The 26,939-nt window shown below is 37.4% G+C and overlaps 1 protein-coding gene across 1 annotated transcript in view; it reads left to right on the top strand.

The window, feature by feature from the left end:
* Positions 1–26,939, top strand: part of LOC146002207 (endoglucanase E-4-like) — a 240,248-nt gene that overhangs the window by 16,767 nt on the left and 196,542 nt on the right. Inside the window, exons 5-6 of the mRNA XM_083139925.1 lie at positions 616–793; positions 1,690–1,852. Coding sequence (XP_082996051.1) covers positions 616–793; positions 1,690–1,852 — 341 coding nt within the window. The remainder of the gene's footprint in view (positions 1–615; positions 794–1,689; positions 1,853–26,939) is intronic.

The raw sequence follows: 26,939 nt of genomic DNA on the forward strand, positions 1-26,939 counted from the left end.
ATTCAAAATAAAATAAATACTAAGGCGGCCTATATACGATACTACGATGGGCCCTATGTAGCCCGCTGGCCGTAGTTTTAGATAGCATTGGAAAATTCATCAGAAGGAGCAAATTCTAAAATCGTGACAGCAGTCATAAAAGAAAATCGGGCCGGAGAATGTGTCCACACATTACATATACCTTGCGGAGGATAAGGTAAAGAATAAATTGCATAAGAAATAGAATAAAGAGAATGATCCTAGCCGCGTCCGGTCCGGAACAGTCACGTGAGGCTACTCCACTCCCATTAGCCATTGCGGTAGCGGAACCAGAATGACTTGACTTTCTTCAAAAATGCATGATTTCCTTACTCCGTTTATTATTTACTTTATCCTCAATAAGGTATGTGTAATATGTACACGTATTCTTTGAAATCGCATATTATTTACATTGATGTACGATACACATCATGTTTTTTTAACGACCGATGTCACAATTATAAAACTTACCCCTTGCGACGGATTTTCCAATGCTATGGCATAGACAGAAACACATGAGGAGTTTGTTTGGACTCAATCTTGCTCAGCTGTCTGCTGATGACGTCATCATTAATATCGTCCTTTATTTCTGCACAGGCAGTGACCTGGCTGGGGAGACATCGTCAGCCTTGGCTGCAACGGCGATTGCCTTCAGGAATAAAGATCCCGACTACTCTGCCCTGCTGATCGAACACGCAGAGCAGCTCTTTCACTTCGCCAACACCTACAGAGGGCTCTACTCGGACTACATACTGGTAGCTAAAGAATATTACCGGTAAGTTTGAACACGAAGATGGAACAACATTGCTTTGGAGTTTATATTAATGTGAAGGTTAACAGCAATTATTACAGAAAATAATACTTCGTACAAGTTTAAATTTTATTTTGGTTGAATTCTAATAATGCTAGACAAAGGTGATCATACTCAGAAATTATTATTATTACTGTTAATAACAATAACCAGATTATTATTATTATTATTATTATCGTGATCACCACTTAAATAAACAAATATTATTATTATTATAATTATTAGAACAATACACAGTTCATTTCACAATATTATATAACAATTTGATTTGATTTAAAGTATTTTATTTTACTTCGCGTTTTGTGCCTCTTGGCTAATTTGCGAAGATGGAGATGAATGAAGAAATTGATGAATGGACATTCACAAACAACCATGCCCGAGCGGGATTCGAACCCAGGACCCTTGGCGTCGCAGCGCGATGTGCTAACCACTCAGCCACAGGAGCCGGCAATATTATATAACAATAAACAATTATTAGTATCAGAGATATAATAGATCTCGTTGAAAACTGTAACTTGAAGTGTAAATATGCTGCTCTCACTATGTTATTCTACAGCTTATGTATTTTATCCGTGTAACTTTGTACTTTTTTACTTGACTTAGTGCTGTATTAGGTTTTATACTGTGCTCAACACTTAAAATAAACTATTATTATTTTTAATGTTGGCCTCATTGGCCGAGTGGTCAAGGAATGGTTGTCTCGTTGCGTTTCCCTCATCAAATTCATCACATAATTCATCCCCATGGTTACGATTAATCTAATAGCTGTCTCTATTGCATTCTATCGGCAAAATGCAATGTTTCAGATTTTTTAAAATCTTATAATTATAACATAAATTGACAAGGTTTTATTTTGCTAGCACTGAAAGGTATACCGATGAGTTGACATGGGCCGCCATCTGGTTGTACAGAGCTACAAAGAACGAGAGCTACCTGGCTATTGCGGAGGTGATGTACGAGGAGTTTGAAATGCACTACATACCAAACGAGTTCAGCTGGACGGAGAAAGTAGTTGGTGTCCAAGTAAGAAAAGCTAATTATGTAAATTCTATCTTCATTTGCTACTCCTAGGCCAGCCGCACACCGGATTCGACGCGACGCAACGTCACACACGTCAATTTATATAGTTTATCATTTTATATGTTGTTTGAATATATGTCTAGCAAATAATTGGTTAGAAAGAACGATATTAACCATTTGGTGTACGATTCAATGACCACATGTAATTGCTGGTTTCAAGTAGCCTCCGTTTCCGGTCTGTGGCTGAAGTGAATGGAATCGCGCATGCGCAGATCGTTAAGTCGCAAGCCGCACCACGCGAGACCAAATTCCATGGACCCTCGTTGTTTCGCTTCAAACCATTGCAAGGTGACTCGAGTCAAATGTTTCGTCCGGTGTGCGTCCGCCCATAAGGAACTATGGTAAAACCGTATCTGAGAAGGTTTGCGACAAGATTGACTCGATCCGCCATGTCGTGTCGAATCCAGTGTACTACCGAAACGAGACGAGACTTGCTAGTTTTGCCTCGTCCTCGGTCTCGTCTCGGTGCGGATACTGTGATAGGAAATAAATTAGTGTTGAACTAGAGGGTGGAGCGAACATTTTCTGGGGGAACATTTAGTATACACCTAAAATATACATATATATGTATTTTGATCAAAATAAAATTTATTAGGGCTGACCAGATACCAATGCCGATGTATCGATATTGGCCGATACCAATATCGGAAAATATTGTTTGGATTTCATTTACCGATACCGGGTGATACTTTTCCGGTATTTTGGTCAGAGGCCAAAACACGCGTGCTTAAATAAGGATCATTCTATTCTTTCACAGGGTCCGCAAAAAATGTCGTGTGACACTTTCGCGAATTTTAAATATCCTGGGAGTTACGCAAAATTAAAGTTTCCATTGATTTTGTGTACCAATATTATGTGAAAAGGCTGTATTTTGTGATTTCATAATAGAATCTTTTATATTTGGATGTAAGTTTTGGTAAATTGGTAAACTGGTAAATTGATGCTTTTAATTGGAGTAGAATACTAACCCTCTAATATTAATTAATACTTTGAAGAACGCATAATTCGGTGAGAATCGGCATCGGTATAGGTATCTGTTCAAAGTGGTATCGGCTCAGCCCTAGAATTTATTTATTTGTTTATCGGCGTTAGGTGGGTGAATTTGAATTTAAATCTACAGGGTGGCCCAAAAGTCCCGCACCATAGGCGTATGACGATCTCTGGTGTCAGTGCAGTGAAGTGGTTAGACGTGTTTTCGCAAAGCTCCTGTATTCAGCAATGCGTGAAGAGTGAAGATGGGAAATTCCTTGGAACAGTGGCGGGGTGCGATCGGGGCATGGAATGCGGTCATTAGGAAGTCGACAATGACAAAATGGCGGTAGCCTGTTTTTCCTAGGACTTGTGACCACCATCATACTAATTATCTCTGGAATAGAACAAAATCCGGGACCATATACAACAGAGGATGTTATTCAGAAGTAAATCTCCATGGACGAAAAACTCGATATCATGTCTCAAACAAGGGCAAATGTACAGGGCCATATACGGTCGTTACCTGGAGAATTACGAGAACTGAAAGCTGAAAACTCTTTCTGGAAAGAAAAATTAATGTCTTGTGAATCGAAGCTGGACAATCTTGAAAACCGTTCCAGAAGAAACAATTTTATATTTCACGGCTTCAGGGAAATGCAAGGGGAAACGTGGGCGATGTCGGAGAAGCTGGTGAGGGATGCTCTGTGGGACATTCTCGAAATAAATACGAGCGAGTTCGATGTGGAGAGAGCGCACCGGTTGGGATCAGGATCCACGAGACCCATTATAGTGAAATTTTCGAACTTCAAGGTGAAAGAAATTATCCTTGCGCGAACTCGCTTCCTCAAGGGAACAGGCATCAGTGTACAGGAAGATTTCTCAAAGCGTGTGCGGAATACCCGACGAGAGCTGGGAAAATACATGCAACGAGCACGAAAGCAAACCCTCGTATTTGAAAAACTAAAGTACGATAAGCTGGTGATAGAAGGTACAGTCTATACGTTAAGTGATGTAATCGCAAATGGACTGCCGTGTCTAAAGGACAACGTGTTGCAAGAAAATGTGTCCATTTCTGATATAGTGAGCATTTTTTTCCGACGTCAGGCGTGACATTCCTCTCTGTGCTATGCAAGAAATGGTCGATTCTAGTTCTACATTGTCCCCCGCCCCGCTGGAAGTGCCGAAGGAATCCACCAGCACAGGGTCGCAGTGTATAACGAGAGCCATCCACCTTCCTACGGTGGTGGCGTCGTCTAGTCCCGCGCGCGAATTCCTTTCTTCAGTCAACTTGTGAATGCAGGTTCATTTCTTGCTCTCTGATTGGCTGTTGGGACGTTACGGTGCTCTGATTGTGAGAATATCTTATTCCCTATTTTCAGCGCAAATTTGCTGCTTTCTAATCTAATCTAACCTAACCTAACCTAACGTAACGTAACGTACAGCGCAAATAAGATATTCTCACAATCAGAGCACCGTAACTTTCCAACGGCCAATCAGAGAGAAAGAAATGAACTCTCATTCACAAGTTGACTAGAAAAAGAAAAAGCGCGTCCCGCGCATGGGTGCGGCCATGTTGCTAGGTTCGTTGCTGAAACGCTATTGTGCGTTCGTGCATTTGGGAAGATGAGCCGAAAACAATGAAGAAATAAGAGTTAGCGCATAAGGAAAACCACTCGCAGAGTTTTAGATACGTAATATAAGAAGGTGTCGTCGAAGGAAGGGTGCAACGAAACAGAAAAAAAAGTGATATTAAGGAAAGTGCTACTGAGATGATGTCGCACATGTTGTGACTAGCACTTTTTAGAAATGTCTACAGCAGTTTTCTTCATAATAACTTTGTGCGTGACCGAAGAGATGTTAACGTGAATCAGATTTTATACCATTTAACCAATGTAGCCTCTATTCCTTTGTTACGAAGTTATCGGGACAAAAGGGTTCAACACAATATGTGCCGTTTCCTCTATTCGTAATTATTCTGTCGTTCTTATTCCAACTTATCAGGTTCTTTATGCAAACAAATTGAGTGATAACCATTTCTTGTAATTAATAACGGTCTGCCAAGATAAAAACATCTTCAGGTCGATCAGAATTGACCAACAACTGGACAAGTTCATGTAACTACTGTAATTTATTTTTCATGAGATTACAGAAAATAATTGAAATCCTCGAAACAAAAATATCAGCAGTACTGATAACTTTCATTTAGTATTCTTTGCTTCACTTTTATTCCAATAGATGAAGATTAAATACAGAAAAATTGCTGGGCTCGAAAGAAAATGATATTAGCGTGAATTATGGTCGTAGGGTAGGGATTCGAACCGGTCCTTGGACACCCATGGAAATAGACGTACTTCATTTCAAGTTACAGAAAAAACAGAAAAGATATTGTTAACAAGAAAAATAAATAGCTGAATAACGAAAGTAAAAACTGCATTATGTTGAAAAGATAGTTTAAAATACAGTAACAAGGTTATGTTTTCAAATTGTACCATTTTATTCAAGGAATAAATGGCTTCACAGTTACAAAACTTCAAAAATTGGAGTTTTATGCGAGAGGTCACACAACAAACTTTAGGACTAAAATTTTGCCTAACTTTCGTGTGTAAAATTTAGTAACAAACTAGAATAACTATGCATTTTAATTTTAGTACACCAATTTTAGTACAGAAAATGTGAAAACAAATTATGAAAAACAGTTGCGCTAGATTCACTCATCTTGTGGATTGAGTAGAATAATCTTCCCAAGGAGAAAATAACAATAATAATAATAATAATGTGGAATAAAATTGGTTCACATGTATGAGTTTATAATAGTCATTGTATAACAAAAATCATTACTGTAATAATAAATATTGGGCACCAGTGCGATCTCCACCGAACACCTCTCAATCGTTTATTTCGTAATTTTTAACTTTCGTACTTACCTAATCTGCATTGCGAAAGAATTTTTAAGGTGGCATTTTGCTTTTCTCGAATATAATTTCAATTTTTCACATTAACAGTAATTATTGTTCTTCGTTTTTTCGCTTCCGTAACACACAATTTGGCGGGTACAGCTCGAGTCGCGTCGTGCATCATGTGGGTATGCAGTGTTTCCAACCTTCGTAACCGAAAAATACCTGAATAGCCCCACAAACCATTGACGCATAGCCCCAAAAACCATTCGCGGATAGCCCCCAAAACCATTAACGGATAGCCCCTAAAAACCATTGACGGATAGCCCCGAAAACCATTGACGGATAGCCCCAAAAACCATTTACCGATAGCCCCACGAACCATTTCCGGCAAGGTTAGGTTAGGTTCGGTTAGGTTAGGCAAGCATAGTTAAAATTTTGTGCGTAAAACAATGCGATACAGTTTTGAAAAATAAAAATTCACCTTCACTTCTTGCAAAACAACGGCGTGGTTGAAAACACTGACAGGGGGTTACGTCATGAAACTTACGGAACATCCAGCTCCCGTAGAGGAAGCAACGGTCATTGTACGTCGGAGAGATATTTTTCTTCAAAGATACATGAATTCCACGATGGAAGAAAATACCTCCACGAACTTTCAGAATGCTAAAGAAACTCATTTCCGTAAGTAGTTTCTTCTGTAAAAATGAAGAAATCCGTTCGGCGGAGATCGCACTGTTACCAAATATTGTTATTACTCATACTCAGGACTTAAAATGAGCCGGAACGCATCGGAACTCCGTTCCGGCAAATCAGTTCCTGCCGCGACATTGAACATCTGTTTAATTTATTTAACACACTGTACAAAAATCAATCATTTGTTACGTTAATTCCTATTGTAAACAATAGATGAAGAGGAAAAGAAACAGTTCTTTTACTAAATGTCAGTGGGCAATCTGTAGGTTCCTGGCGCCAGGCATTTCAAGGTGGCAGATTTATGACATGTTTAATCTTACGTTGGATAGCCCTCAAATGCCCAAAGCGATATACATACCTCGGAAGAGGGGTGATTTTCCTAGAAGAGAGAAGATAAGCTTCTAGACGAGAATTATTTCCTATTGCTGTCAGTTTACCATTGTCAGCTCTGTACTATAATAAAAAAACAACTTAGAAACAATTACATTGTGTATTGCAAATTCTTGATAATCTATATCCCATACAGCACAAATCTCCCAGGGATATCCACTGGATATCCACAATGTCCAGATCAGATCCATGGATACAATTCTGGATATCCATTGGACGTCTATAGGATATCCAGAACTGGACATCTAAAACTCGACAAACCAAAACTGAATATCCAAAACACATCCAATTCTGGATATCCAAAACATATCCAGATCTTGTCCAAAACTGGATATCCAAAATACATACAATTCTGGATATCTAATACATGTCTAGAACTTATCCAGAACTTGTTATCCAACAATGAACATAAATAGGATATGTTTCGAATATTAGAAAATGGTAGGGGTGTGCGGGATCCCACTTATAGCATCACATATCTCCAAGGAGTATTCCCAGATAGCACACAAGCTTGCGATAGCAAGCTTGTTATGGCAAGCTGGGCGCAATCTTGAAGTAATTATTACTTAGCGTGGGTATATTTTTTTAAAAAATATAACAATAGACACATCCATTTAATATAACAAAGAGATTCTCATTAGACATAAACAATAATGACAAAATGAAATAAAACCGAAATACAGTGTTATGAAGTGAAATGTGGATACATTATGATGTTGATGTTACCTGCCGTCGCTAGATGACACTGGCAAAATGTATAAAACAAACTTAAGTTTTCGTAACACAATTAATTGTATGTTTGATTATAAATATAATGAAAAATTGTGTTTTAATACCCTTCGAAAGATGTGTGAACATTAAGCTACAAGGATGAGAAGAAAATGTAATGCAGTGAATAAAAGTGAATCTTCCATGACCAACCCTTCTGATTCATGACTATATAATCAGGCGCTATGAGAGGTGATATCTCCCACCGTACTCTCACTCAAGGAGTACCACCCCTTCTAAGACGCGAGACAAATTGGGATAAATTCAGAGGGAATGTGAACTCTCTTCCCGATCTTCATGATAGGCCTCAGACACCGCAGCAAATCGATCAGTCAGTATCACATCTCACCCACTCTCTGCTCAAAGCTGAGGCAGAAAGCACAAAAGTAACACAGCTTCACCGATCGTCACAAATGACAGGTAGTCTTCGTCTCCAAATGCACATTCAGTTAAAACGGTGGGCGAGACGTAGGTGGCAACACACAAGGAGTCCCATATATAAAACTCTTTCTGCTCCAAGGTGAAAACCCTCATCCAAAAAGAAACTGCACATCATTGGAATGACACACTCAGTGACCTTTCAGTGAATGATCAGCGTATATGGAAATATACCAGGGCATTTCTTCGTTCCAAGGACTCATCACACACCCGAGTCATAGAAGGACCAACCCGACTGTTACATGAACCACAAGATCAGGTTGAAGTCTTTGCAAATGCTCTCGAGGAACACATGTAAACAGGTCGATACGCACTTTCACCACCAGACAAATGGAGCACATGCCAAAGTTGACGTCACCTCGAGAGGTGGAACGCCAAATCCGAAGATTGCCTAAAAACAAGGGTCCCGGGCTAGATGGTATACGACCCGAACTGCTGCGACATCCCACTCGCAAACTATTTGTATACATTACATACATATTCAATGCCATCCTACAACTGGGCTACTTTCCCACTGCATGGAAGAAGGCAAAGGTAATAGCATTGCCCGAACCTGGAAAGAGTACTCTCAAACCGGAGAATTATAGGCCAATAAGTCTCCTTTCACACCTTGGGAAACTCTTCGAAAGAGTATTACTCTCGAGACTAATAACACACGTAAAAACCTCCTCGCTCCTACCACACCACCAATTTGGTTTTAGAGCCAACCAAAGTACCACCTCTCAGGTGGTCCGTGTGGTAGACTACATCACAACGGCATTCAATAGAAAACAGTTCGCAATAGGGGTCTACCTTGATATAAGCAAGGCTTTTGACCGAGTCTGGCACTCTGGTCTCATATATAAACTTTTACTGCAGGGTTTCCCGGATTGCTATGTCCGACTCCTCCAATCTTACCTGAGCAAACGCAGTTTCTTTGTCTCCTTCTCAGGGGCAACGTCCCAAACCGGGCTCATATTAGCAGGTGTACCTCAGGGAGCAGTACTTTCTCCACTTTTCTGCACGCTTTATGCAGCAGATGTCCCAACTTCAGAGAGATGTTTCCAAGCCACGTACGCTGACGATACCTCATTATTTGCAGCCAGAAGTCGAATAGCCTTATGCTACCGCTATCTCCAACAACAACTCGATAAGTTCCAAGCGTGGGCTCGCAAATGGTGCCTGAAGGTGAACGCCGCAAAAAGTGTATGTGTCATCCACACAAAAAGAAGAAAGTATGAACTCAGACAACTTTCATACCTCGGACAAGCAGTGCCATATGAACACAAAGTCAAATATCTAGGGGTCACTCTAGATCAAGGACTCACGTTTGCCTCTCACATCCAAGATGTGGCCAACAGAGGACTACGAAAAGTCTTTGCACTCTTCGTTATGTTTAAATGTCCGGAACTCACACTACAGACGAGGCTACATCTACTCTGATATACATCATTCCAACTTTGACTTACGCGGGCCCAGCCTGGCAACAAGCCGCCTATTCACACCTTAACGACTGGAACGGGTGCAAAGCAAAACAGCTCGGCTCATCTCAGGCCACGACATGTATACACGCAGCACCCAAGTTTTAGAGGATCTGGAATTAACACCAGTGATCCAGCAGCTACGAGACTCTCACCAAAAATTCTGGCAAACACTGCCGAGACATACAAATCCGGAAATAGAACTTATGGGAACAGCGAATCCCTTCAGACACACTTATGCAATGCCACGCCAGAAATATCAGTAAAGTAAATACACACAGTTCCAAATGCACTGCAACCGGTTATAGCCTTATGCTTATTATATGAATTTCTCGATATTTCAAATCTGCTACCAGAAAGTTCGCGGACTTAGAACTAAAAAAAATAATTTGCTTTCGAACAATTATAGTGCAATATTGATAACAGAAAGCTGGTTAACCGAATCGCATATGAACAATGAACTTTTTGATGATCGTTATCTGGTGTATAGGTCCGATCGTAACGCAATGATAACAGGAAAAGAAAAGGGGTAGCTTTAGCGATAAAATGTAAATTTAAGACTCTCCACGTCTAGATCCCAACATAGATTGCATCCTCGTTAAAGTGTTAATTCAAGGCATCGGGATGTTGTGGTGTCCGGTAAAAATGGCAAACGGAAAAAATTGCAATAGTAAAAATGACTAAAGTAAAAATGGGAAACGGAAAAAATGGCCAAAGTGAAAATGGCAAATGGAAAAATGGCGAAAGTAAAAATCACAAACAGAAAGTAAAAGCAAATGATAAATAATTGATATAAATAATTCATGTGTAAATTGTAAAGAAGAAAAATATTGATGCTGCGTTTAACAAAATTAATATTTATTCACCTTTGATTTCGTCACTTTACATGCATTGAAACTAGGTTGTGTGCTACTCCTCGTAAGAAATCCTGCATTGTTCTTTTGTTATATAGCACTGTCGGTATAAATTACCCTAGTTTTCTTCTTTGGCAGTTGTCAAGTATATAGTATGAAATATTCTCTTATACCGTCCAAAATTAAATCTAGTGTTTTAGCTTCACTTGGATTGCACGGATGTTGATTTCGAATATTCATATCATTAGAACACTTGGCTATCATTACAGCATCGTAATCAGATGGATCATTATGGTCGTAAGAACACACATGATATTGTTTCAATAGATTTATTTATAGAATTCCTCGACACTTGAATTTGTTCGTCCACCTCATTACATTCTTCAGATCAGACTGTTTTGTACACCCAACGCCGAGAGAAACAGTAGGCGAATTGTCCACCACCATTCTTCATTCGGTCTGAATTACACAATGTGATAATAATGAATTGAAATAAAGACATCAATAAGCAGAGAACAATGCCTGCTTCGAACTAACATAGTTTCATTCCTTAAAACAACACGGGATGTAGATTAAAAAGTAATAAAAATAGAGGTGGACAATTTGCCTACCATTATCTTTGCCGTTGACTGTACACGCGTAGATAGAAAAGCTTCTCTGCAGCTTTCCGAGATTTAACAATTTTCATTTTGAAAAAGTAAACAAGTTCGTCTCTTTGAGAAAAATCAGTGACACAATTTAGTCCGAGGGGGTAGATAAGGGCTGGCTTCAAATCCTGCTAGTAATAAACACGTGTGATTGGTCAGCAGGTGTGCGAAAGACGCAAACGTGTTTTCAGTCAAGATGAAAACTCATGCTATGCTGCACCCGCCACCCCCCAAGTTTTATGAAATACACATGCTTCAAATTATTTACAAATGTTACCTTTTATTAACATGTGATTCTATAGCGCCAGGAACTTCTGCCAGAAGAAATAAAGAAATAAGCGAAATTATAATTATTTTTGGAAACCTCAAATAAAATTTATCAATTCAAAGACAAATTAGTGATAATGACAACAAAATTATATTAACTTTAAATTTCAAACTGTGAAATGCAAGACATATAATTTCTCAATTTTCATGTAAAATCATAATATATTGTATTTGCCATTTTTATTCTTGTCATTTCTACCGTTGCCATTTTTACCGTTGCCATTTTTTCCTTTGCCATTTTTACCTAAATTCGATGTTGTATATTTGTGTAGTGTACATAGAACCCGGCAGCAACTGTAATACTTACTGCTAATTCTTTAGGTTCATAGAAATGCACTGTCAACCTGGCAAAGTTAAACTCCTCTTGGCCGGTGACTTTAATCTCCCTGACATAACTGACTCCAATTATGACTTAAGTACTTCGACTTGACCTTATTCAGAATTGCACAATTTCATAAACTTCTGTGACGTAACAAGCTTAAATGACGTAAAGAATAATAACGGAAAGACACTCGACTTGATTTTGACAAAGGGCAGGGAATAACAGTAACACGAAACACACAGCCACTAGTTCCTGAAGACACACACCATCCCTCGCTGCTACTAGATAACAGGGGCGATTCCTCTATGTAGGAAGTGAGGAACTTCCTACAGTTCATTTTTCATATTTCCAGTTCTCTACTTTTTAGGAGTTTAATGCATGTTATAAAATTATGAGCGCAATGTACGTCGTACAATTGTCCAGGTTAGCTACTGTCAAGAGTTGACTGCCCTCGCTCGTTCCAGTAGCAGTCAGTTCAAAGACGATGGACACGGGCTTTCCTGCCTCTCGCTGAGGAATCTCGGTGGTCATCCTACAGACAGATAGGTGGGCGGGTGGAAGGGACAGTGCAAGGGAGTGGGAAAAGGTTACGAAGATCGGCGAGGATCGAAGAACCAGCAAGACTTTCCTCAATCAGCGACGCCAACCCCAACAAAATGTTACTAAACCAAGCCTAATTTGATCTTTGTTGATATTCTAGCATAATCTGCAAACGCTAATCCCTGGGAGAGGGAAATCGAATTCAATGGAATATGTTTTCAGAAAATAAAAATAAAATTGTGTCCAAATCTTATTTCTACTTCACCAGCAGACATGTTTCAAACGAAAGGGAGTATGCCGATTATAATCCTCTACGTCTCTTGTTTCCCCTTTAATACCAAAGAAGTGAGACGAGGATTGTCTTATCGGCGCAGTGGATGATCATATATTAGGTACTTAAAGTATACAATTGGAACTTAATATTCGTTTACCAATATTTATTACAAAACATATTAGTACTTATACTTTCCAAATACAATTAATTCAACAGAAATGTCTATGGATTATCTCCCAGTTAACCTAGTTTCATTTGTCCCATTTGATAGTCAGCAGTCGGTAAGTAAAGGCTACACGAGTCAGAGCAAATCGCAACCCAGCCCAAAACCCCCCACAGCCAACATGACCCGGAGCAATCCACCAAAAATCTAAACTAAAACAATTTCCTTTTCTTGCACTTTTAAGAACTCAAAATAAATCAATAGACTTTAGGTAAATTACACCCGGCCATGAGGGCCTATAAAGGGCGATAGACTGTAATGCAATATACTCAGCCTGTCCAGCCAGTGTCCAGTACGTCAGAAGTCTCTCGTAGTCGGCAAGGATCTGCCACGCTAAACTTCTCGCTCGACCAGCGCAGAAGCCCAGCCAATGGCAGAACCTTCCAGAGTCACCTGTCTTGAGTCTCCATCCGTCATTCATGAGCAATATTACATTATGGGCTTACAAAACAACCTCTCCCCCCAAAATTACAATTTTCTAGCACATAGTGTACTACTAGTTACACATATCTTTTTAGAATTCACATTTCAAACATACTCTTCTTACATAACCAAGTTTCAAGCTTTAGAGCGAGGTTTCGTAATAGTTATTGGGGTTTGCGCATGTCATCCCTCCAACTCCATCGCCTGTAAATATTCAAAAAGAAAAAGAAAACAAACTGGTACCAGTACAAGTTTACAAACATAAACCATTCATTCTTACTTTAATACAGGCAACCTACACCAAATCTACAATAATTTACATTTATATAATGGGAGAATCCTTAATTAACCTTACATGGTCAGAGATCTTGTCGATCCATGTATAAAATTACCTATTATTGCCTCTCCTGGGCTCCAAATATCTTTTCAATTTATGTACATGTACTTTGGAACATACCTTGTCATCATCAACTTTCTTAACCAGAACTGAATTCTCTGTTAGAAATTTACTTATGAAATATGGACCCTCGTACATATTAGAAAGACTTTTAGTTATCTTGTCCTCTAAGGAAGATTTAATCTTAGTCCTAACTAATACTTTGTCATTGACTTGAAACGTTATGGGTGCATATCGCTTCTTATACAATTGTTTTCTCTTTTCCCATTCCCTTTGCATATTTCTGATAGCATTTTTCCATTTATCTTGCAAATTACCATCTGCTACATTAAAATCCATATCAGATAATTGCCATTGGACTTCCAATGGATCCCACAATTGTCGCCCCAAAAACAATTCCGACGGAGTATACTTCAATGTATGATGGTATGAACAATTTAAACTATACTGTATCTTTTTCAAACCTTCATGCCATTTAGTTTGATCTGATGAATAATAACATCTTAAGGCAGTTTTCAAAGTACGTATGTATCTTTCACTTAAATTGGCCTGAGGATTGCCAACAGATAATCTAATATGCTGAATTCCATGGTTAAATAAATAACTGGTAAATGCATCTGATACAAAATATGAAGCATTGTCTGATACAATCTCATAACAATAGCCATAAGTCAAAAATATATGATCTAATTTATCAATCAATACCCTTGAACTCAATTTCCTAATAGGCTCAAATATACAAAATTTTGAGGCTCCATCTACCAGAACAAAAATATATTTATAACCATTAGAGACAGGTAATGGTCCACAAATATCTATGTACAACCTTTTCATAGGAATTGTTACAATTTCAGACGTTAATATATTTTCAGGGGTTGTGTTTTTACACTTAGCTCGTTGACATACATCACAAGATTGAACTAAATCCTTAACATCCTGAGACATATGTTCCCAAGTAACGTGTCTCTGTAGACGCTTAAGTGTTTTCAACCAATTACCATGAGATCCTGTTCGCATATTAGTGTGATAATATAATATTAAAGGATGTTTCAAATTATCTGGTACACATATCCTATAAGGAAAATTCTTGGCTTTAGTTCTTTTGTATAAGAAACCTCGATGCAATTTATAATTTGGGAAATTTATACCTTGCTCCATTTGTCTCATAATATTGGCTAATTCCTGATCTTTCAACATTTCTTTCTTCAAGGTATCGGCATGAAATGGGCTTACCAACATGGCCAAATTAACATTACTAACATAATCAGAATCTAATTCTTCCGTTTGATAATCTCTCCAATCATACATACGAGATAATAAATCAGAAGTCACATTTTGCTTAGAGGGTATGTGCACCACTTCAAACTTATAACAAGAGAGTTTCTCCATCCATCTCGCATATTTGGAATATTTCCGGGATTGTTTAACCATATAACTAAGGCTCATATTATCTAATTGAATAATAAAAGGCTGAATTTTCAAACAGTATTCAAAACGTGATATGGCTTGCATTAAACTTATAAGTTCAATCTCATAAATTGTTCGTTTTCTATCAACTTCTTTTAATCTTTTAGAAAAGAACGCCACTGGTCTCAGATTATTATTTTCATCAGCTTGTAAAAGACAAGAGCCGAATCCTCTCAAGGACCCATCACATTGAATAACAAACGGTTTATTTAAGTCAGGCAATTTCAAAATTACATGTTCTCTAAATAGAGTTTTAATTTTTTCTAGTGCCTCTTGTTGCCTAGAACCCCAATAAAATTTTATTTTGGGTGTCCGGATTTCATTTAAGGGAGCTACCACAGTAGAATACTCTGGAATAAATTTAGAATACAAATTTAAGGTACCCAATAATCTTAATAATCCTTTTAAATTTCTCGGCGAAGGGAGATTTTGAATAGCTTCAATTCTGTCTGGATCCATTTCACAATTTCCTTGCCCCACAATAAATCCCAAGAATTTTATTCTCCTTTTCAAAAAACAACTTTTATTGGGGGAAATAGTTAACCCATATTCTCGTAATCTCTGCAGTACTAAACGTAAATGTTCCAGATGTTCTTTCTCATTAGCACTATGAACAATTATGTCATCACAAAATAAATGTAAAAACTTTCCCTTATAATCATGAAAAACTTGGTTCATAACTCGTGACATGCAACTTGGCCCAATACTAATGCCAAAAGGAATGACCTTATATCTATACTGATTATTGGGAGTTACAAACGTTGTTACATCCCTACTAGATTCATCCAAGTTTACCTGGTTGAACGCTCTTTTCAAATCAATAACAGAAAATACTCTCCCCTGACTCAATTGAGCCATAGTTTCTTCCATATTAGCCACTGGGTGCGCATCATAGATTATTTTCTTATTCACTGCAGAATAATCACAAATAAGTCTTTTAGTCCCCCCTGAAGAAGGAATTACAAAGCAAGGTGCTGCGTACGGTGACGAAGATGCTTCAATAATGTTTTGTTCTAATAATTCAGTAATCACTCCATCTAGTTCCTGTTGTTTAGATGGTGGAACAAAATATGGACTCCGATGTACAGGAACATTATCATATAATTTAATTTTATACGAAAAGTTCTTTAAACGTCCTAGCTTAGAAGTAATAACATCAGAAAATTCACTTTTCAACTTACATAACTGTTGTTCAGTATCCTCTAATGCAAACTGTCCAAAAGATGCGCCAGAAACATCAGAAGCTCTGGATTCGAGTCCACGCCTTCTCTCTCGTGGCCTCCACGAAGTCCTGGACTGGCTCCGAAAGGAGTTCTCACCATTGTTTACATTTCTGACGAAGTTTTCCTGGTTCGCACCTGCTGCCTGCTGGAAACCTACATGTTGACCTTGGTCAGTTCTCGTGCGCTGATAAGACCGAGCTCCGACACCTCGGCCTGTGCTGGCTGAACCCTGGGCAGGAGAACGTACAGGAAATGAAGGACGATCTTGTCTTTGTCTTTGACCTATATTCTGTAAAACACGAAAATTTTTGCATAAGCTTTCCGATGTCCATTTAATAGGGATTTTCTCATCACTTCCGGAAAAACCAACAATTTGTTCTAAATAGTTAATCACCATGTGGCACTGTTTCTGAAATCTCACACCAAGCACTAAGTCTAAAGGCATGTTTTTGCAAACATGAAAAGTTGTGGTCCACGATAAATTTCCAAGACCAACATTTAACATAACTCCTTTATTAATATTCATAAGGTTGTTGTTACCAATTATCACTTGCATATCCAAATCCCATTCTCGAACAGTTCCCCTAGTCTTTATTCGATCTAAGAGACTTTCACTAATTAAACTATATGTTGACGCAGAATCTAAACATGCCAATAAATTCAGATTCTTGATTTTACAGTCAACAAACACAGCAGTCACTTTAGTTTCACCACCTTGTCTGCGTCCTATATCACTACGCGATCCTTGCAAAGCAAATTGAGCACCTCTCACCTGCATCGAACACCATCGCTCAAAATGATCACTTGCTGAACATTTACGACAATATTTGGGCGTATAGTCTTTGAATGCAGGACCTTTAGCCTTGAATTGTCGTTCGATATTATGTAATCCCCAAAAATCCTTGGACAAATAAGAAAGTTTTTCTTAAACTTTCAACTCGTTCTGCAATTCATTTAAAGTATTAGGTTTAAGTCTATCAACAAGATAACTTACAAAAGTACATTCATCCATATCATACTGTAAAATCTTAGCAGCTCGAACTCTTTCTAAATACTCTAAGGGAGTTTCATTATCTCTTTGATTACCTATTACATACTTATTACATAAATACTGCCTCCCAATAAAAGTTGCATACTTATTTAAGATCATTTGAACTACATCATTCCAAGTGATATTTTCAATTATACATTTCATCCATAATTTACCCATTTCAGTATTTAATTTTGGTAAAACTGCGAGCATAATCTCGTGAGAAAGAAACATTTTTCTGTCTTTAATACCCTGCAATACATACAAAAATCTATACAGGCTTTCAGCATTAATTTCCTTAACTATAGGTACGGTAGCTATTAATTGAGTCAAATATTCTTTGGCCATTTCCATATTTAACTTTCTCAAATCGGACCTATTATATAATACTCGTTCGTCTTCATCAGACGACGACGAACTTTCCAAAGGCTTACTTGGGCGTTTATTCACCCACCGGGGTTTACAAGGGACCTTTACGTACGTTTCTACATCTTCCCCCTCCCTTTGTCGTCCTTGGGCATTTTCTGGGGTGTGTGGTAAGGGTCCTACAAATTCATTTAACAACTGCGAAGCAGAATGTTCTCTACGAGTTGAAGAAAGTGGGGAAAAGGCGGAACAAAATTCCTCCCATCCACTGTTCCCGTAATATCTACTGTATAATAATTCCGAGAGGTAGCCATATTACCGCACCATTATACAGTCTAACCAAACTGGAAATATTGATATATTGATACCCAAATGTACACAAGTACCAGAGACAGAACCAGCATGGAACCATGCTCTGCTCCTATAATCCTCTACGTCTCTTGTTTCCCCTTTAATACCAAAGAAGTGAGACGAGGATTGTCTTATCGGCGCAGTGGATGATCATATATTAGGTACTTAAAGTATACAATTGGAACTTAATATTCGTTTACCAATATTTATTACAAAACATATTAGTACTTATACTTTCCAAATACAATTAATTCAACAGAAATGTATATGGATTATCTCCCAGTTAACCTAGTTTCATTTGTCCCATTTGATAGTCAGCAGTCGGTAAGTAAAGGCTACACGAGTCAGAGCAAATCGCAACCCAGCCCAAAACCCCCCACAGCCAACATGACCCGGAGCAATCCACCAAAAATCTAAACTAAAACAATTTCCTTTTCTTGCACTTTTAAGAACTCAAAATAAATCAATAGACTTTAGGTAAATTACACCCGGCCATGAGGGCCTATAAAGGGCGATAGACTGTAATGCAATATACTCAGCCTGTCCAGCCAGTGTCCAGTACGTCAGAAGTCTCTCGTAGTCGGCAAGGATCTGCCACGCTAAACTTCTCGCTCGACCAGCGCAGAAGCCCAGCCAATGGCAGAACCTTCCAGAGTCACCTGTCTTGAGTCTCCATCCGTCATTCATGAGCAATATTACATTATGGGCTTACAAAACAACCTCTCCCCCCAAAATTACAATTTTCTAGCACATAGTGTACTACTAGTTACACATATCTTTTTAGAATTCACATTTCAAACATACTCTTCTTACATAACCAAGTTTCAAGCTTTAGAGCGAGGTTTCGTAATAGTTATTGGGGTTTGCGCATGTCATCCCTCCAACTCCATCGCCTGTAAATATTCAAAAAGAAAAAGAAAACAAACTGGTACCAGTACAAGTTTACAAACATAAACCATTCATTCTTACTTTAATACAGGCAACCTACACCAAATCTACAATAATTTACATTTATATAATGGGAGAATCCTTAATTAACCTTACATGGTCAGAGATCTTGTCGATCCATGTATAAAATTACCTATTATTGCCTCTCCTGGGCTCCAAATATCTTTTCAATTTATGTACATGTACTTTGGAACATACCTTGTCATCATCAACTTTCTTAACCAGAACTGAATTCTCTGTTAGAAATTTACTTATGAAATATGGACCCTCGTACATATTAGAAAGACTTTTAGTTATCTTGTCCTCTAAGGAAGATTTAATCTTAGTCCTAACTAATACTTTGTCATTGACTTGAAACGTTATGGGTGCATATCGCTTCTTATACAATTGTTTTCTCTTTTCCCATTCCCTTTGCATATTTCTGATAGCATTTTTCCATTTATCTTGCAAATTACCATCTGCTACATTAAAATCCATATCAGATAATTGCCATTGGACTTCCAATGGATCCCACAATTGTCGCCCCAAAAACAATTCCGACGGAGTATACTTCAATGTATGATGGTATGAACAATTTAAACTATACTGTATCTTTTTCAAACCTTCATGCCATTTAGTTTGATCTGATGAATAATAACATCTTAAGGCAGTTTTCAAAGTACGTATGTATCTTTCACTTAAATTGGCCTGAGGATTGCCAACAGATAATCTAATATGCTGAATTCCATGGTTAAATAAATAACTGGTAAATGCATCTGATACAAAATATGAAGCATTGTCTGATACAATCTCATAACAATAGCCATAAGTCAAAAATATATGATCTAATTTATCAATCAATACCCTTGAACTCAATTTCCTAATAGGCTCAAATATACAAAATTTTGAGGCTCCATCTACCAGAACAAAAATATATTTATAACCATTAGAGACAGGTAATGGTCCACAAATATCTATGTACAACCTTTTCATAGGAATTGTTACAATTTCAGACGTTAATATATTTTCAGGGGTTGTGTTTTTACACTTAGCTCGTTGACATACATCACAAGATTGAACTAAATCCTTAACATCCTGAGACATATGTTCCCAAGTAACGTGTCTCTGTAGACGCTTAAGTGTTTTCAACCAATTACCATGAGATCCTGTTCGCATATTAGTGTGATAATATAATATTAAAGGATGTTTCAAATTATCTGGTACACATATCCTATAAGGAAAATTCTTGGCTTTAGTTCTTTTGTATAAGAAACCTCGATGCAATTTATAATTTGGGAAATTTATACCTTGCTCCATTTGTCTCATAATATTGGCTAATTCCTGATCTTTCAACATTTCTTTCTTCAAGGTATCGGCATGAAATGGGCTTACCAACATGGCCAAATTAACATTACTAACATAATCAGAATCTAATTCTTCCGTTTGATAATCTCTCCAATCATACATACGAGATAATAAATCAGAAGTCACATTTTGCTTAGAGGGTATGTGCACCACTTCAAACTTATAACAAGAGAGTTTCTCCATCCATCTCGCATATTTGGAATATTTCCGGGATTGTTTAACCATATAACTAAGGCTCATATTATCTAATTGAATAATAAAAGGCTGAATTTTCAAACAGTATTCAAAACGTGATATGGCTTGCATTAAACTTATAAGTTCAATCTCATAAATTGTTCGTTTTCTATCAACTTCTTTTAATCTTTTAGAAAAGAACGCCACTGGTCTCAGATTATTATTTTCATCAGCTTGTAAAAGACAAGAGCCGAATCCTCTCAAGGACCCATCACATTGAATAACAAACGGTTTATTTAAGTCAGGCAATTTCAAAATTACATGTTCTCTAAATAGAGTTTTAATTTTTTCTAGTGCCTCTTGTTGCCTAGAACCCCAATAAAATTTTATTTTGGGTGTCCGGATTTCATTTAAGGGAGCTACCACAGTAGAATACTCTGGAATAAATTTAGAATACAAATTTAAGGTACCCAATAATCTTAATAATCCTTTTAAATTTCTCGGCGAAGGGAGATTTTGAATAGCTTCAATTCTGTCTGGATCCATTTCACAATTTCCTTGCCCCACAATAAATCCCAAGAATTTTATTCTCCTTTTCAAAAAACAACTTTTATTGGGGGAAATAGTTAACCCATATTCTCGTAATCTCTGCAGTACTAAACGTAAATGTTCCAGATGTTCTTTCTCATTAGCACTATGAACAATTATGTCATCACAAAATAAATGTAAAAACTTTCCCTTATAATCATGAAAAACTTGGTTCATAACTCGTGACATGCAACTTGGCCCAATACTAATGCCAAAAGGAATGACCTTATATCTATACTGATTATTGGGAGTTACAAACGTTGTTACATCCCTACTAGATTCATCCAAGTTTACCTGGTTGAACGCTCTTTTCAAATCAATAACAGAAAATACTCTCCCCTGACTCAATTGAGCCATAGTTTCTTCCATATTAGCCACTGGGTGCGCATCATAGATTATTTTCTTATTCACTGCAGAATAATCACAAATAAGTCTTTTAGTCCCCCCTGAAGAAGGAATTACAAAGCAAGGTGCTGCGTACGGTGACGAAGATGCTTCAATAATGTTTTGTTCTAATAATTCAGTAATCACTCCATCTAGTTCCTGTTGTTTAGATGGTGGAACAAAATATGGACTCCGATGTACAGGAACATTATCATATAATTTAATTTTATACGAAAAGTTCTTTAAACGTCCTAGCTTAGAAGTAATAACATCAGAAAATTCACTTTTCAACTTACATAACTGTTGTTCAGTATCCTCTAATGCAAACTGTCCAAAAGATGCGCCAGAAACATCAGAAGCTCTGGATTCGAGTCCACGCCTTCTCTCTCGTGGCCTCCACGAAGTCCTGGACTGGCTCCGAAAGGAGTTCTCACCATTGTTTACATTTCTGACGAAGTTTTCCTGGTTCGCACCTGCTGCCTGCTGGAAACCTACATGTTGACCTTGGTCAGTTCTCGTGCGCTGATAAGACCGAGCTCCGACACCTCGGCCTGTGCTGGCTGAACCCTGGGCAGGAGAACGTACAGGAAATGAAGGACGATCTTGTCTTTGTCTTTGACCTATATTCTGTAAAACACGAAAATTTTTGCATAAGCTTTCCGATGTCCATTTAATAGGGATTTTCTCATCACTTCCGGAAAAACCAACAATTTGTTCTAAATAGTTAATCACCATGTGGCACTGTTTCTGAAATCTCACACCAAGCACTAAGTCTAAAGGCATGTTTTTGCAAACATGAAAAGTTGTGGTCCACGATAAATTTCCAAGACCAACATTTAACATAACTCCTTTATTAATATTCATAAGGTTGTTGTTACCAATTATCACTTGCATATCCAAATCCCATTCTCGAACAGTTCCCCTAGTCTTTATTCGATCTAAGAGACTTTCACTAATTAAACTATATGTTGACGCAGAATCTAAACATGCCAATAAATTCAGATTCTTGATTTTACAGTCAACAAACACAGCAGTCACTTTAGTTTCACCACCTTGTCTGCGTCCTATATCACTACGCGATCCTTGCAAAGCAAATTGAGCACCTCTCACCTGCATCGAACACCATCGCTCAAAATGATCACTTGCTGAACATTTACGACAATATTTGGGCGTATAGTCTTTGAATGCAGGACCTTTAGCCTTGAATTGTCGTTCGATATTATGTAATCCCCAAAAATCCTTGGACAAATAAGAAAGTTTTTCTTAAACTTTCAACTCGTTCTGCAATTCATTTAAAGTATTAGGTTTAAGTCTATCAACAAGATAACTTACAAAAGTACATTCATCCATATCATACTGTAAAATCTTAGCAGCTCGAACTCTTTCTAAATACTCTAAGGGAGTTTCATTATCTCTTTGATTACCTATTACATACTTATTACATAAATACTGCCTCCCAATAAAAGTTGCATACTTATTTAAGATCATTTGAACTACATCATTCCAAGTGATATTTTCAATTATACATTTCATCCATAATTTACCCATTTCAGTATTTAATTTTGGTAAAACTGCGAGCATAATCTCGTGAGAAAGAAACATTTTTCTGTCTTTAATACCCTGCAATACATACAAAAATCTATACAGGCTTTCAGCATTAATTTCCTTAACTATAGGTACGGTAGCTATTAATTGAGTCAAATATTCTTTGGCCATTTCCATATTTAACTTTCTCAAATCGGACCTATTATATAATACTCGTTCGTCTTCATCAGACGACGACGAACTTTCCAAAGGCTTACTTGGGCGTTTATTCACCCACCGGGGTTTACAAGGGACCTTTACGTACGTTTCTACATCTTCCCCCTCCCTTTGTCGTCCTTGGGCATTTTCTGGGGTGTGTGGTAAGGGTCCTACAAATTCATTTAACAACTGCGAAGCAGAATGTTCTCTACGAGTTGAAGAAAGTGGGGAAAAGGCGGAACAAAATTCCTCCCATCCACTGTTCCCGTAATATCTACTGTATAATAATTCCGAGAGGTAGCCATATTACCGCACCATTATACAGTCTAACCAAACTGGAAATATTGATATATTGATACCCAAATGTACACAAGTACCAGAGACAGAACCAGCATGGAACCATGCTCTGCTCCTATAATCCTCTACGTCTCTTGTTTCCCCTTTAATACCAAAGAAGTGAGACGAGGATTGTCTTATCGGCGCAGTGGATGATCATATATTAGGTACTTAAAGTATACAATTGGAACTTAATATTCGTTTACCAATATTTATTACAAAACATATTAGTACTTATACTTTCCAAATACAATTAATTCAACAGAAATGTATATGGATTATCTCCCAGTTAACCTAGTTTCATTTGTCCCATTTGATAGTCAGCAGTCGGTAAGTAAAGGCTACACGAGTCAGAGCAAATCGCAACCCAGCCCAAAACCCCCCACAGCCAACATGACCCGGAGCAATCCACCAAAAATCTAAACTAAAACAATTTCCTTTTCTTGCACTTTTAAGAACTCAAAATAAATCAATAGACTTTAGGTAAATTACACCCGGCCATGAGGGCCTATAAAGGGCGATAGACTGTAATGCAATATACTCAGCCTGTCCAGCCAGTGTCCAGTACGTCAGAAGTCTCTCGTAGTCGGCAAGGATCTGCCACGCTAAACTTCTCGCTCGACCAGCGCAGAAGCCCAGCCAATGGCAGAACCTTCCAGAGTCACCTGTCTTGAGTCTCCATCCGTCATTCATGAGCAATATTACATTATGGGCTTACAAAACAACCTCTCCCCCCAAAATTACAATTTTCTAGCACATAGTGTACTACTAGTTACACATATCTTTTTAGAATTCACATTTCAAACATACTCTTCTTACATAACCAAGTTTCAAGCTTTAGAGCGAGGTTTCGTAATAGTTATTGGGGTTTGCGCATGTCATCCCTCCAACTCCATCGCCTGTAAATATTCAAAAAGAAAAAGAAAACAAACTGGTACCAGTACAAGTTTACAAACATAAACCATTCATTCTTACTTTAATACAGGCAACCTACACCAAATCTACAATAATTTACATTTATATAATGGGAGAATCCTTAATTAACCTTACATGGTCAGAGATCTTGTCGATCCATGTATAAAATTACCTATTATTGCCTCTCCTGGGCTCCAAATATCTTTTCAATTTATGTACATGTACTTTGGAACATACCTTGTCATCATCAACTTTCTTAACCAGAACTGAATTCTCTGTTAGAAATTTACTTATGAAATATGGACCCTCGTACATATTAGAAAGACTTTTAGTTATCTTGTCCTCTAAGGAAGATTTAATCTTAGTCCTAACTAATACTTTGTCATTGACTTGAAACGTTATGGGTGCATATCGCTTCTTATACAATTGTTTTCTCTTTTCCCATTCCCTTTGCATATTTCTGATAGCATTTTTCCATTTATCTTGCAAATTACCATCTGCTACATTAAAATCCATATCAGATAATTGCCATTGGACTTCCAATGGATCCCACAATTGTCGCCCCAAAAACAATTCCGACGGAGTATACTTCAATGTATGATGGTATGAACAATTTAAACTATACTGTATCTTTTTCAAACCTTCATGCCATTTAGTTTGATCTGATGAATAATAACATCTTAAGGCAGTTTTCAAAGTACGTATGTATCTTTCACTTAAATTGGCCTGAGGATTGCCAACAGATAATCTAATATGCTGAATTCCATGGTTAAATAAATAACTGGTAAATGCATCTGATACAAAATATGAAGCATTGTCTGATACAATCTCATAACAATAGCCATAAGTCAAAAATATATGATCTAATTTATCAATCAATACCCTTGAACTCAATTTCCTAATAGGCTCAAATATACAAAATTTTGAGGCTCCATCTACCAGAACAAAAATATATTTATAACCATTAGAGACAGGTAATGGTCCACAAATATCTATGTACAACCTTTTCATAGGAATTGTTACAATTTCAGACGTTAATATATTTTCAGGGGTTGTGTTTTTACACTTAGCTCGTTGACATACATCACAAGATTGAACTAAATCCTTAACATCCTGAGACATATGTTCCCAAGTAACGTGTCTCTGTAGACGCTTAAGTGTTTTCAACCAATTACCATGAGATCCTGTTCGCATATTAGTGTGATAATATAATATTAAAGGATGTTTCAAATTATCTGGTACACATATCCTATAAGGAAAATTCTTGGCTTTAGTTCTTTTGTATAAGAAACCTCGATGCAATTTATAATTTGGGAAATTTATACCTTGCTCCATTTGTCTCATAATATTGGCTAATTCCTGATCTTTCAACATTTCTTTCTTCAAGGTATCGGCATGAAATGGGCTTACCAACATGGCCAAATTAACATTACTAACATAATCAGAATCTAATTCTTCCGTTTGATAATCTCTCCAATCATACATACGAGATAATAAATCAGAAGTCACATTTTGCTTAGAGGGTATGTGCACCACTTCAAACTTATAACAAGAGAGTTTCTCCATCCATCTCGCATATTTGGAATATTTCCGGGATTGTTTAACCATATAACTAAGGCTCATATTATCTAATTGAATAATAAAAGGCTGAATTTTCAAACAGTATTCAAAACGTGATATGGCTTGCATTAAACTTATAAGTTCAATCTCATAAATTGTTCGTTTTCTATCAACTTCTTTTAATCTTTTAGAAAAGAACGCCACTGGTCTCAGATTATTATTTTCATCAGCTTGTAAAAGACAAGAGCCGAATCCTCTCAAGGACCCATCACATTGAATAACAAACGGTTTATTTAAGTCAGGCAATTTCAAAATTACATGTTCTCTAAATAGAGTTTTAATTTTTTCTAGTGCCTCTTGTTGCCTAGAACCCCAATAAAATTTTATTTTGGGTGTCCGGATTTCATTTAAGGGAGCTACCACAGTAGAATACTCTGGAATAAATTTAGAATACAAATTTAAGGTACCCAATAATCTTAATAATCCTTTTAAATTTCTCGGCGAAGGGAGATTTTGAATAGCTTCAATTCTGTCTGGATCCATTTCACAATTTCCTTGCCCCACAATAAATCCCAAGAATTTTATTCTCCTTTTCAAAAAACAACTTTTATTGGGGGAAATAGTTAACCCATATTCTCGTAATCTCTGCAGTACTAAACGTAAATGTTCCAGATGTTCTTTCTCATTAGCACTATGAACAATTATGTCATCACAAAATAAATGTAAAAACTTTCCCTTATAATCATGAAAAACTTGGTTCATAACTCGTGACATGCAACTTGGCCCAATACTAATGCCAAAAGGAATGACCTTATATCTATACTGATTATTGGGAGTTACAAACGTTGTTACATCCCTACTAGATTCATCCAAGTTTACCTGGTTGAACGCTCTTTTCAAATCAATAACAGAAAATACTCTCCCCTGACTCAATTGAGCCATAGTTTCTTCCATATTAGCCACTGGGTGCGCATCA

The sequence above is a fragment of the Lepisma saccharinum genome, chromosome 18 (assembly GCF_977018435.1).
Source record: "Lepisma saccharinum chromosome 18, izLepSacc3.1, whole genome shotgun sequence".
Taxonomy (NCBI): domain Eukaryota; kingdom Metazoa; phylum Arthropoda; class Insecta; order Zygentoma; family Lepismatidae; genus Lepisma; species Lepisma saccharinum.